The sequence below is a fragment of the Monodelphis domestica genome, chromosome 2 (assembly GCF_027887165.1).
Source record: "Monodelphis domestica isolate mMonDom1 chromosome 2, mMonDom1.pri, whole genome shotgun sequence".
NCBI lineage: Eukaryota > Metazoa > Chordata > Mammalia > Didelphimorphia > Didelphidae > Monodelphis > Monodelphis domestica.
The window spans coordinates 54,009,753-54,023,135 of record NC_077228.1 but is presented as its reverse complement, the minus strand read 5'-3'; the positions used below and the strand labels follow the sequence as shown (position 1 = coordinate 54,023,135).

Genomic DNA, 13,383 nt, shown 5'->3' with positions numbered 1-13,383 from the left:
GATGAAGCCATCTATATTCTGATGTCAGATCTCACCAAAAAGAATGAGAAAATTTCTCCTGCTGCTCCTTTAGATGCAAGCTTGAATTTTTTACATACATCAGATGGAATCTGGCTCCCTTGGAAATGTGTGATGTTCAGAAATTTTCTCAACTGCTCGTATTATCTTGAAATTAACCAGTTTATGATAGCCCCAATTCTGTCAAGGGCAAAGGACACAGGTCACTGTGTCTGCTTGGCTAAAAACACTCATGAATTAGTGATCTTTTTTTAACCTATGTGCTATTTTAGTTAAGGTATCATAGTGTTAAACAGTTAACAAGGCAACAGTTTAAACTTCCAATTTTTTTTTTCAGGAAAAGTATGCCATATTAATTGCACAGAATTGCTCACAAGCTGGCAATCAAGCCGTCTCGGTTTTGTCTCCTGTATGATTTTTTTTTTATTATTTCCTCCCAATTGGCAGTGCTTCTGTAAATGCTTTAGCTACAGCACTAGTCATGTAGAGCCTTGGAAAGCTGGGGGTTGGGAGAACAGCAAGAGACGCTAAAAATTAAATTAGAATAAAGAAATGCTCAGCAGTACTACATGCGAGATTTTGCAATTATAATTGCTCTGAAAAATCTCAATTATTTAAAATATGAATACTTGATAGCTAAATATATTTAAGGCCTTGTCTAAATAAGTATTAATTTTGTCATAAAATTATGCATTGCAATGAAAATTTAATAGAAAGTTTATAATTTATGCTCTAGATAAAGCATATTTGGCAAGTATGTCGATGTCAACATTTCTGAACACATTCTCGAGAAGGCCTTTATTTATTTATTCATTTATTTTTTTAGGTTATGCCTATAGTTCTCCTTAAAATAAAACAAAAAATCCCAAAATGCTGGCAGAAATCATAACCAACAAATGCTGTCTTAGAGGAAAATGAAAACCTACTATAAATAGAACTCAGACACTAATAATCATTTTTTATATGTAAAATTTCTATTCAGGAAGACATTATTCCTTTATTCATCATGCAAATGGTGACCTACTGTGTGAAGAATACTGTTCAAAGTATCCAATGGCCATGTGAAGTTTAATGAAGAAACATTCCCACTGCTTACTTACTGCCTGGGTACCACCTCCTTCCCGATGCTTTTCCTGATCCTTTGTGTTCAAAGGGCTCTTTCCCACTTCCTAAATGTTTGCCAGTGATATCATGGGATGATGTCTTAATTGGGTGGGAATTGAACCCGAATACCTGAGGGCAATGGCAATGTCTTCTATTTTTGTAACCCACACAAAAGTATTATGCAACACTATATTATGAATATTCAGATATATTGATTTAACACATCTGATATCAAAAGAATCTAACAAGAGACAGACTTTTATCAAAGAAGACAAGCTCTCTTCTTAATGCTGTGTGGTTAAAGGCTTGCAGCTAAGATAAGTAAAGATAAGTCTTTAAATTTTGAGGAAAACTCACTCATACCCACTTGGGAATCCTAGGCTCCACGTGACATGCTTTACATCTAACACTCTGAGGTCAGCATGAAGTGTCATTTTTTTTTTTGCTGGTTTAAATGCTGTTATTTTTCACCTGATTGTAAATTAAGCATGGAAATTAAAGGGGAAAATAAACAATGTGAAATTCCTAAATGGTAAATTCAAAGCCTAAAAAACCTTTAAGTTGATAAATGACAAAAAGTGCCAAAATAAATAAATAGCAAAAACATACCAAAAATATTAAAAAATATGGATTAGAAAAGGACACTTTCAGATTCTACTAAAATTTTTCTGCTCTGATGAAACTTAAAGAGTATGTTAAAGGATTGCACGTCATGTCAGGCTTGGCCCTGTCTGAAAGACTTTAAGCATGGTGCCAGCACCAGATTATGTCTGTTTTCCCAAGGACCAGTCTCACGAAATACTCAAGAGGTCAATAACATTAGGGTTGGCCATTTGGTGATGGATTCTTTGGCTATGGCAATACGTAATAATGACAATATCTAGAAAGAAAACACAAAATGGCTTTTAGTTCCTTCTGTTTTTTTTTTTAGTGAAAGTGACAGAAACATAAAATTAATAAGATATTTTGATATTGGTCCAATTGGTCATATTTAGAAGAGTCCTTTTCTTACTCCAGATCTCTGATGGCATGAGATTAACACATTAACAAATATTTATCATTCAAAAGCACTGTAGCCAGTTCCAGGAGAGTCAAAATCTTTAGATAATACATGGATCCTTCCCTCATGTAGGCTACATTATGAGTACTGAATATGACATATATGCAGATAACTAACCATCTTAGATTAGGGAAATACCAAATTGAGTCAAATTCATTATTCATTGAGCCTATAAGGTCTCAGACAATGCCAAGGAAGGTCACTTTAGGGAAAAACAGTTTACTTCCTAGACATTAAAGAAAATGAGAAATAGGCCACCAAACATCTTAATTTCCATTAACAATTCATCATGGATCATTAATTTTGTAATTCATTAACTTTTTTTTAAAGTAGCAATTCATTAACTTTTACAAACATTTTGGAATATAATTCTCTTTTATTTTTTTACCTCTTTTTTATCTTTAAAATAGGAATATTTCATTAGGGACAGAGTATTTAAAGAATATGACTATAAACAATATATAAAAGTTATATACCCCAAGATACTAAATCTTTACTTCAGAGGTAACATCTGAGTTTCTGGAGTGGCTAAAGTCATAGTTCTTATTTACCCATATGATAGGCTATCTAAAATGCTTAAAATTCAACACAACTTACATATTTCACTGAGAGGTTATTTATCATCAGCCTGTGCATAAAGGTGGGCCACAATGGAAGGCATTAATCAACTGCAGACTTCCTTACTTAGAAAGATATTCTCATAGGTTATATCTATAACTGACATTATTTTTATTCACTTAATCTTCTAATCTTTATATATAATCTTAGGTATTAAACTACTGCTCAGACATAGTTTTGTGGGATTTAAAAATGTAGTGGGATTGGCAATATAAAAACAACTTTAAATTCAACTCAGGAAGTAACTGAAAAAAGAAGACAGCTAATAATGAGTATAAATGAGGGATGTTGTCATCTATTGGTTATATGAAAAATCTCATGGGCTTTCTCTTACGTGTTTTGTCATTGTAGATGGATACAAGCCATTGTGTGATAGTAGAGCAAGGACTACAGGTGAAAGATTGTACTTATATATTAAAAGTATTAATGGGAAAAGTCACTTTCTATTTGACACAGAAGTGGATGGGGATGAAAACTTTGGGGATAAAATAAAAAAAATTATAAATATTGTTAAGTGTGGGAGCTATTTGATCAGGACCTAATTTTGTACCTGAATTTCTGAAGGATAATTTTAATTATGAAAATTTCAGGCATCCAGACTGAACTATAAAGATAGTAATGAATCATTTTAAGCAGCATTTGAAACCATGTAAGCCAATTGGCATACACTAGGAGAATGATCTATTTTGTATTGTTTAATGAAGGCCACTTTGTAATATAAAAAGTTATGATCAAAGCATTTTTTTAAAAAAAAATACAACAAATGGTATAGCAAAAAGTCTTCTATACAAAATAATAAACAAAAGGAAATACCATGTTACATTAAACATTTTTAGCTTTAAAAATGTTTTTATGTTTCTTTTCTAATTTTTATTTTCATAATAATCATATGGGTTAGGTAGGACAGCTCTTATTATTGCCATTTTACAAATGATGAATCAAAGACAGATTAGCTAAGTTACTTCCTAAATTTTACCAAGTGACATAGTGAGAGTGATAGGATAAGGGAGCAGGTCAATTAATTTACATGCCAGTGTCTCCTATAGTCATCATTGCTGTCAGAGACATAGTTGGCATGATACCTAATTTAGACTCTATCAATTAATAAAATCATAACAAATATTTAGTAGGTGCCCAGTAAGTCCCAGACACTTTTCTAGTATTAGAAAAATATTTCTGATGAATAATAATAGTCTAAGTACAATTTTAAGAAGGAACCTTTCAGGCATTTAGGAAATGAAGAAAGTACATACTCAATATTAACCTTATGAGGTCAATACTTTGTATGACCATCCATGACCTTCGAAGGCTAACTAAAGATATTAGAATAGATTAAAAGTAGTGTAAAAGGTAGAAAATAGAAAAAATGCAGAACATTGGTCCCAAGTGAATGAAGAAATCTCTATAAGCAAAGAAAACCTTGAAAAACTGAATTCTGTAAGCACTTGTTAAGTACCTCAAGGGAGAAACAAAGGAAGACAGAGTCCTTTTAGCCAAGGGGCTTCCAATTTAGTTGGATAGAAGACATTTAAAGGATTCTAAGGCAAAAGAGAAGTAACATAAGTCCACTGAATACAGACAATTAGCCAGGCAATTGAATAGTAGCATAAAAGAGGACTGGACTGCCTTTGGACAGTTAACTGCACAGCTCTTTTAATGGCACCAAGCGTCTCATAAAAATATGAAGCAGAAGTTCATATTTTTAAAACCAATATTATTCCAGTAAGTTTTCTGCTTTGTCCTTATAGATGGATTCAAATCCTAGAATAAGATTAGAAGAGAAAGAAAAGGTGAAAGAGTAGACATATATCCCAAAAGGCAAACCATATGCTGCTTAACCATGGAGTGTTGGTGATGAAAGATGGAATATCCAATGAAATGCAGTTGAGGAACATCCCATGGACAATGAGGAGATGAGATGGACACAAACCGGTTGAAGAACATTATAATGAATTCCATGGGGGAAGCAGTGATGATGCTGATTGAGAATGATGATGATGATTAATGATGATGGCATCTAGTATTCTCTTTAAAGTTTTCAAAGTATGGTGTCTGTCTTGAATCTCATGATCACCTTGTGAGGTAGGTACTATTATTCTCCTCATTTTATATATGAAGCTAAAAGGCATTAAATGACTTTCATAGGGTTACCTAACTAGTCAGGATCTAAGGAAGGATTCCAAGTCAGGTCTTCCTGACTCCAAATTCAGTGTTCTTACCTAGGGTGTCAGCAAGCTATGTTAAAGTAGAGGATACAATCAAAGAAATGAATGAACAAAAAGAATAAAGCTTTGGCCACATGGGAAGGTTGAAGGATAACTAGTAGATGGCCAATAACTGAAAAATATCAAGGGAACTAGAGGAAGTGCTCCTTTATACTGGGTAGAGCCTCAGTGGCATAATTATGGAATGATTTGGACAAGATGTAGGCAAGGATGAACAGAAATTATGGACAGTGATCACCACAACAATGAGATCATTGATGTATTGAAGTTTATGAGTATGCGGTCACTACTTCATCTATAAGCTACACATTAGGTGCTGAGGGGTGATTAGGTTCCAAAAAAAATCAACATGAATTACTCTTGGCCCAATGATGGCTTTGGTGAAGGAGATGGAAAGCAAAGCATTAATTAAAGATTGTAGCAAAAAAATCTGTTGACAGCAATAATGTAGATAGAATTATTCTATTAGTGACAAAGAACTGTTGGGTTACTGAAAAAATTGACAGTAAAGTTCCTTTGAAGAAATAAGTCTAGGAACACATGACAAGGAATATGAACTTAATTGAAACTCTCAAAAGAATGGAGAACTAAACTCATTTTTCAGCCTGGCTTCATGAGAGAAATGAAAAAAGAAAAGAAAAGGAATTGGAACAATTAGATGTAATGGAGGCCCTGCAAAAATAGCTATCAATAAAAACCAAGTAAGAGAATACTTGAAAGATCTGAGCATGTACAAATCAGCAAGCCTGGCTGGCCTGCTCACAGGGATATTAGGAATCTTAGCAAACGCTATATCAGTTGTGTGCATGATGTTCTTGGCAAGTACTTAAAAAAAGACCTCATTTAGAACTGCGAAGAGAGCATGTGATGCCAGACTAGCTTTTCTTCTTTCTTCAACAAGATTGGAAAGGAGCAAGCTTGACATCTTTTCTAAGTAAAATAACAGACTAGATGTTACCAGAGGAACATGTAAGAACATCAAGAGGATGATGGAAGCGACAAGAATTATTCTTGAGTATTATTCTGCAATTGCTGGGTCTCTCTGCACTTACCTGAGAGTTGTGTGGGGAATTCAGGAGATGGGGTCAGGGCAGGGGGAGGAATTATAATCATCCAACCCAGGACTACCCCTTTTATCCTTTTGATCCCTCTGGATGATAGGGAACAACTTTTCCATCACATTTTATTGGTCATCATTATAAAACTAATTTGCAAACACAAGTCATTTGTACAATAGGGGAAGGGAAGAAGCAGTAACATAGCATCCACTATGCTACAAGAGAGGTAGGTGCTGTTATCATCCTCATTTTATTGTTGTGAAATCTGAGGTGAACAGAAATTAAGTGACTTGTCCAGAGTCACACAGCTAGTAAGCATATCTGAGGAGAGATTTGAACTCATCTTCTTGATTCCAGATCTGGTGTTCTATCCATTGTGCCACAATCACTTCCTTCTATTCTGCCTCCACACTGCAAGATCACATAAATAAAGGTTTTACAATGGCCTTGATAGGGTCTAACATCACAGAAATACCAAAACTCAAGTTAGAAGAGACTTCCAAAAGCAATGCATCCAACTCTGGGGTTATTGGATTATAGACTGAGAGCTAAAAGTGACCTCTGCGTCCACAGAGACCAGCCCTCAGATGGAAAGATTATAGATTTAGAGTGGAAAGGGCCTCTTAAAGTTGTCTAATCCAACCACTTATTTTTCAAATGAAGAAACTCGGGTCCAGATTGGGTAAATAACTCACTCATGATCCTGGAGGTAGTAAGTGGAAGGGATGGGATTTAAATACAGATCTTCCAGTTGTCAATCCATTTCTCTTTTCATTGTATCATAATGACTCTCTCAGGCTCAGACCAAGAATCTTCTCTATTACATACCCAAGAAGTAGTCAACCATTCATTTCTTGAAGACCTAATAATAGCTCATATTTATAGAGTGCTTTCAACCTGGCAAAGTGTATCGAATTCATCACCCCATTAGATCCTCACAATAACTGTGTGAAGTAGGTGCTGTCACCACTGACAACATTTTACATACAAGAAAACTGACACTGAGATAGAAAGTATTTTCCAAGGGCCACATAGGACGTAAATGTGTGAGGCACAATTTGAAATCATGTTTTCCTGATTCCAGACCTGACATTTAGCACCTCCATTATATACCAGAGCTTCTTAGTAAGGTGGTGCGTTCTGCCACCCGAGGAAGCCCGTTCAACTTGGGGAATATTTTGTAAGGTCGTTTTTTACTTCTTTCATCTATCTAGCCTAAACTTTTCTCTGTAATTTGTACATGTCCCTCCTCATTCTCCTCTATAAAGGAAATACAGCAAATTGAGTTCATCTTCCATATCTCTAACTACTCTCTAAATACCTGACTATCATCTCTCAACCCTAAATCTTCCCTTCTTTGAACTAAGCATCTCCAGGTTCTCAAGACCTTCCAACATTCACTGAATGTTCTCTCACTTATCAATTCCTTTGCTAAAATGTGATGCAGAACCGAGTACAAAAAAAAATCTGTGAGACCTAAGGAGAGTTTTCCTTCTATCCTTTAGACCATTTAATTTCCACAAAGTTATTTCATTTTTATGAGGTTATTATATTATGTATCCCAAAGAGTTTATCAGGAACAGTGTTTCCACTTAGAAAACACCCCCAAGTTTGGAAAAATGTTAGAAATCACTAATATATTATTTATCTAAAGTTTTCATTTATTCCATTTATTTTGTCACATTCAAACAACCTATTATTTAAGAAGGGAAGAGCAATCGGTGAAGAGGAGCTCATTATAAAATGTCAAGGTCATTCAGTCATAGGAATAAACACGAAGAGCAAGCATCGAGCATTTAAAAGTAAAAAATGTGGGGGAAAGGTTGGAGTATTGATGAGCTCTGAATCACTGAGGTAATCACACAAATCTCCTGACAAATAAAATATTTCTAAATTATAATGTAATTAAAATGTTAAGGTGGTTAACCACAACCTTTAAGAATTTACAGTAGGTAGTGTTTCTAATTCAGTTTTAGTATGGTGATCAAAGTACACTGTGTTATATACAAGCTATGATTTAAATTCTTCTTCATCGCATTTTTATGTTGTTTGTTGAAAACTACAAGAATGCATACAATATATTTCAGGAAATTAAGTTAGTAATACTTCTCAGTGTTGAGTGGTAGAGTAGAAAGAGCTCATGATTTGGAGTTAAAGGAACTGGACCAGATTTTGGCTTTATTACTGTGTAATTAGAATTTTCTCCCCAGGATTCTCTTTCCCAGCTTCCCATTTTCTTTCTCATGTTATGTCCTTCCACTTTGAAGATAAAGTTGTGAGTGTAGCTGTGCCTTCTCTCTCTGCTCCTTGGAAGGCATTTTTATAAGTTGGGTAAGAGTCAGGCAGGAGGATTTTATTCACATGGTCACACTTAAGTTTTGTTCTTCTATTTCTTCCACTTCAAGTGATTTCTAATAAATCTTATAAAATATAATACTTGGAGTTATTGGTATTAATTTAAATCTTACACTACTCACAACCTGTGTATTTGTACAAATCTGCAATTTCTTGATATGGAAAATGAGAGGGTTGGATGTTGACTACTGAGATCTCTTTTGGTTCCAATCTCTTCTATTTGTATTGTGAAATGTTTCTCCTCTTATTTATTAGAATGATAGCACCAATCACCTTCTGATGTTATAAGGCTGTTATAAGGCTGAGATTCATGGAAGACTACAGTCTCTGAAGAATGGAAGTTGAGATCAAGCCAACTGGCAATAAGGAGTTAATAGTTGCTACGAGTAGGCTGCGATTCACTATAAACAAGGAATTATATAGGAGAAATGACATAAATTGCCATAAAAGGTTTATGATAAAAAATGGGCTGGTTGCATGGCAAGAGCAAGGAATAACTGATAGATGGAGTAGGAATGCTCCACTGACATTTTCATAATGTCAAGAGAATACATGGAAACCCTTCAGTATTTTGGAAGAACCTTCCTAGCTAACTTCTGGGGAGAACATGAGCTAGTCACCAAGGCGAGACAAGGCACAGCTAGGTCAAGCTCTTAATTGCTGGAGTGAGACCACAGATGAATTGGAGTTTTTGAGAATGACAAAGCAAGTGCTGACATTGTCAGGGTTTTAAGGCTGTAAATGAGCTAGGTCTCAACATATGCAGAATGATAAAAAAGAATGAAAAACTCCAGATTTGGTGAGAAGTATGTAAGGAAATGCAAGATCAAGAGTTAAAAGAGGGATAAGAAAATGATCATACAGACAACTGCTCAACTGGAGAGGCAATGACTTACACTCCAAGGAATGCTTAATTTTTTTTAATAGACTGTCTTTTTTTGGCCAACACTTAATTAGTATTTGTCTCAGTCAAGCACAGGCTATTCTTCAATGCTGAAAGCATCTATGAGAAACTTCAATTTCCTTTTAAAAATTAAATGATTTTCACAAACTGTTTCTTCACACTTGTGTACTTTGATCTAATCGGCGGTATAGTTAAAATTGTTTCAGTAATAAAGATTAGAAATATGAGAAGGAAGAAATAAATGGTGTAAATTATCTTCAGTTTGCAGCTTGCTTTACAAAGGTTTACAAATGTCTTTCTTGTACTACTCCATCTTTCAAATGCCTGACCTGCTTCTTTTCATGTCTGGTTGCAATCTCAAAATAACAAAAGGCATCGTTCTCAGATAGTATCAACTGGGCCACTGCTTCACACTTCAGAATTAAGAGAGACCCTTCATATTAATGGGCAAACATCTCAGGAAGCAGGGTTACCACTCAAGAAATCAAAGAGGAATAGAGCTTAGACTCCAGATGGGAGACATTGGAGTGGTTGGAGTTTAGTTACTGAAGTGGATTAAAGGAATTCTGGATATTTGGATGGGGTGATTAGGTAGGAAGGAAAGACTTTGGGGTCCAGAAGCCATCAGCACAAGCTAGCTTTGTTCCTAGTTATTTTGTTGAATGTTTCAAAGGCATTTTACTTTTTAATCCCCAAACACAAATATCACAGGGATTGATTCAGAAGTGCCAGTAAGAACCATTTACAAAGTTTGTTTCTTCCTATTTTAAGGAAATGAAAACTCTCTTTTGAGAAATGACAATCAGTTGATAGAGAGGTTCCCTTACATTTGATCAGAAAGTGCTATGAAGTCCGTGGCCTCTGTCCCTTGAGTTGGGGACAAAACACTAACCTGGGCAATGCCAACAATGATTGATTTATACTTGAAGGCTACATTGCTAGTCATTATGTTTCATTAGGAAATAAAAACACTACTTTCTTTTTTAATTGACCCTTTTCTTGTCTTTTGTTCCCCCAACTTTAGCTCTGGAATAGTGGTTCTAGTGAATAGTTATTTTAAAAATACTTTCCTTCCATCTTAGAGTCAATACTGTGTCCTGGTTCCAAGGCAGAAGAGAGGTGAGGGCTAGGCAATAGGGGTTAAGTGACTTGCCTAGGGTCACATAGTTAGGAAGTGTCATGTCAAATTTGAACCCAGGACCTCCTATTTCGAGGCCTAGTCTTAATCTGCTGAGCCACTGAGCTTCTCCCTCTGAGCAATAAAATTGCTTAAGTACAATGTTTCTTAGCAAGTCTCTGTCTAGATTTCAAAGAGTCTATAAACCTAATTGAATAGTTTTAAGGTTCTCCCAGGTCCTTCAAAAAAGCAGAAACAGAAACAAAATGAAATGTTTGCAAGAATTAAAATAGGAATAACACAGCAGAATTAAAATAAAAGAAGTTATAAAAAGATGTGAATGAGCAAGAAAAAGGTAGACTGGCCATATGGCAACATGGAGAATGTACGTAGTCCATTGAAATCCTTTTGATATTTAGAGAAATCGAAGAAAACCCTCAATGAATTGGTTTGATCTCCTATGGCAAACATAAGGAGGGAAAATAGACAAGGGTCCCAGAGGCTGGGCAGGTCAAAATAGGTTGCAGTAGACCCAATAAGACATATAACCCCAGTACAGGAGAAGGGGTGGATGGAGGGGAGGGAAAGAACATGAATCATGTGACCATGGAAAAATATTCTAAATTAATTAATTAAATAAACTTATAAAAACTATATAGCCCCACCAATGAGATCATAGATTCATCTGAGCATATGAACAACCAGAGGGACACTTCTAAGCCTTTAAAGATATAGAATATAATATTCATGATTTTAAAAATAACTCTCCATTTGAGTATTTGAAAGCATATAAATAAATGTACATAATTGTAAATATACATACATGTGGATATATGTATAGTATGTATGTCTGTACATATATCTGTAGTTTCTATATATATCTATATAAATATATGTATATGTGTATAAAATTGTTCAAGTACAGAGGTTCTTGGCAAGTGTCTGTCTAGATTTCAAAGTATCTATAAACCTAGGGAAAACTATATTTTCATTTTCACTAACCTCTAATTAAATTTGAATATTTCCTTCAATTATGTATGCAAGCAACAAAGCCCTGTTCTGAGCAATGGATCCAAAAAGGTCCATAACAGTTAGTCAAAAAACACTCTGAGCCAGGCACAATGCTGAGGGCTGGGGATACGAAGGAAGGTAAAAGACAACTTCTACTCTCAGGGAGTTCAGTCTAGTGGAAGAGACAGTCAGATACAACTATGCATAATGAAGACATATACATAATAAATTAGAAATAATTACCAGTGGGAAGGCAGTAGAATTAAGAGGGTGGGAGACTGGCACGCCCAAAAGGTGAAAAATTTCTGCTGTAAATTAAATTAAGTTGTGACTTTCACTTTTGATCTGGAGTGTTTGTTCTAATTCCTAAAGAATTAAGTGATAAGTAGTGTGGTGTGGTGGCTAAGAGAGGCAGAAAGACTCTGCCTCTGACACATACTAGTTATGTTTCTAAGGCAAGGGAGGCAGAGTGTATTAACAACAGGAACAAGAAGACTATTTCAGCTATAAGACTATTCTAATTTTTAATTACTTGTTACCCCGCATAACTCTGAACCCGTCTGCTCTTCTGTTCCACATATATAAAATGAGATCACTGGACTAAATGATCTCTAAGTTTCTTTCAAATAATTTAACATCTCAAAGCCCCAGGAAATGATTTATAGAAGTTATTTATTATTCTATTAGTTATAGAAGACTTCCTGGTCTTCAGTGGTGGGGGAGAATTTCCCCATCAGGATTCCTCTGAACTGGTGAAATTACGGATCTCCCTACAAAAAATACCAGCTACTATCTACACAGCCTTACTGTGAGAAGTGATAGTTGCTGAATTTTAATTACAGTCTTCTATCATTTCCCTAATCATCTTATTTATTTCCCATATCCCCCTTCCACAACAATGGAAAGCTACAGTGGTGGAAGGAATGAGAAATAATGTAATGATAGCCATTTTTTTTTTCTGGAAGACATGGACCAAAGTTGCCCAAAGGTGTTCCCACCATTCCTTCCCTGGTGAACATGCTATTTCCTAATCATTGTCAGACTTCCCACATTCATTGACAGACTATTATAGTCAGAATGGATGCTGAAAACTTCCAGCACTTAGAAATGCTCTTGAGAGACACATAAAAATGTCTTTATTTAGAATGGAACACATAATACCTGCCAAATTTGCAGGTTGGAAACCACTTCCAATAAGAATTAAAAGGCCCTCTTTCCAGTCGAAATAGGCCTATCAATAGATGACTTGTCTACCCATGAGAAATAGCGGGTTCTTGTCTCTGACGTTGCAATTTAGTATAAAATAGCTTTTATGATGACAGGGTACATAGGAATGATAAAACTGTAGAGATGACAGTCTAATCTTCAGAGATGACCGATCATCAATAAAAGATTAAGTAACGTAACATCCCAAATGCCAGATTACCAGTCAGTTGGCACTCTCCCTGTAGCCATTTCTTCCTGAATAATGCTGAGATACCACAGCAGGGAAATGCTTTTCCTTATAAGCTAGAAATGATTCCCTCTTGTCTATTCCATTCCCCCCACCAAAGACAGAAAGGAAAGAATAAAATGAAATGACCTTTGTCAAATATCTTTTTTTTTTCTGACTAGCCACTTTAAAGAGCAGAATGAAAAGTGATAATCAGAAATATCCTTGCTTTTCTTTTGTTTTTACACATGGCTGTCCTTAGGATAATGATAGTAATTATTAAGAAGCTTGTGATTACTCAAATTTGAGAAAAAGAAATAAAATATACATACAAGAATGATGAGACATGCTGGTCCTATAAAGCTCCAAATAAAGTTATTTTCTGTGCTGAGCCAACATCTGAAAAAGGAAAAGACAATAAAAATAGAAATACATGATATAGATATAGATCAAGATATATATGTGCTTTTTAATATTTTGC

The 13,383-nt window shown here is 35.1% G+C and overlaps 1 protein-coding gene across 1 annotated transcript in view; it reads right to left on the bottom strand.

The window, feature by feature from the left end:
- The window catches only part of ADGRL4 (adhesion G protein-coupled receptor L4), a 139,417-nt gene that overhangs the window by 11,009 nt on the left and 115,025 nt on the right, over positions 1–13,383 (bottom strand). Inside the window, exon 13 of the mRNA XM_056815447.1 lies at positions 13,235–13,301. Within this exon, the coding sequence (XP_056671425.1) occupies positions 13,235–13,301 (67 nt within the window). The remainder of the gene's footprint in view (positions 1–13,234; positions 13,302–13,383) is intronic.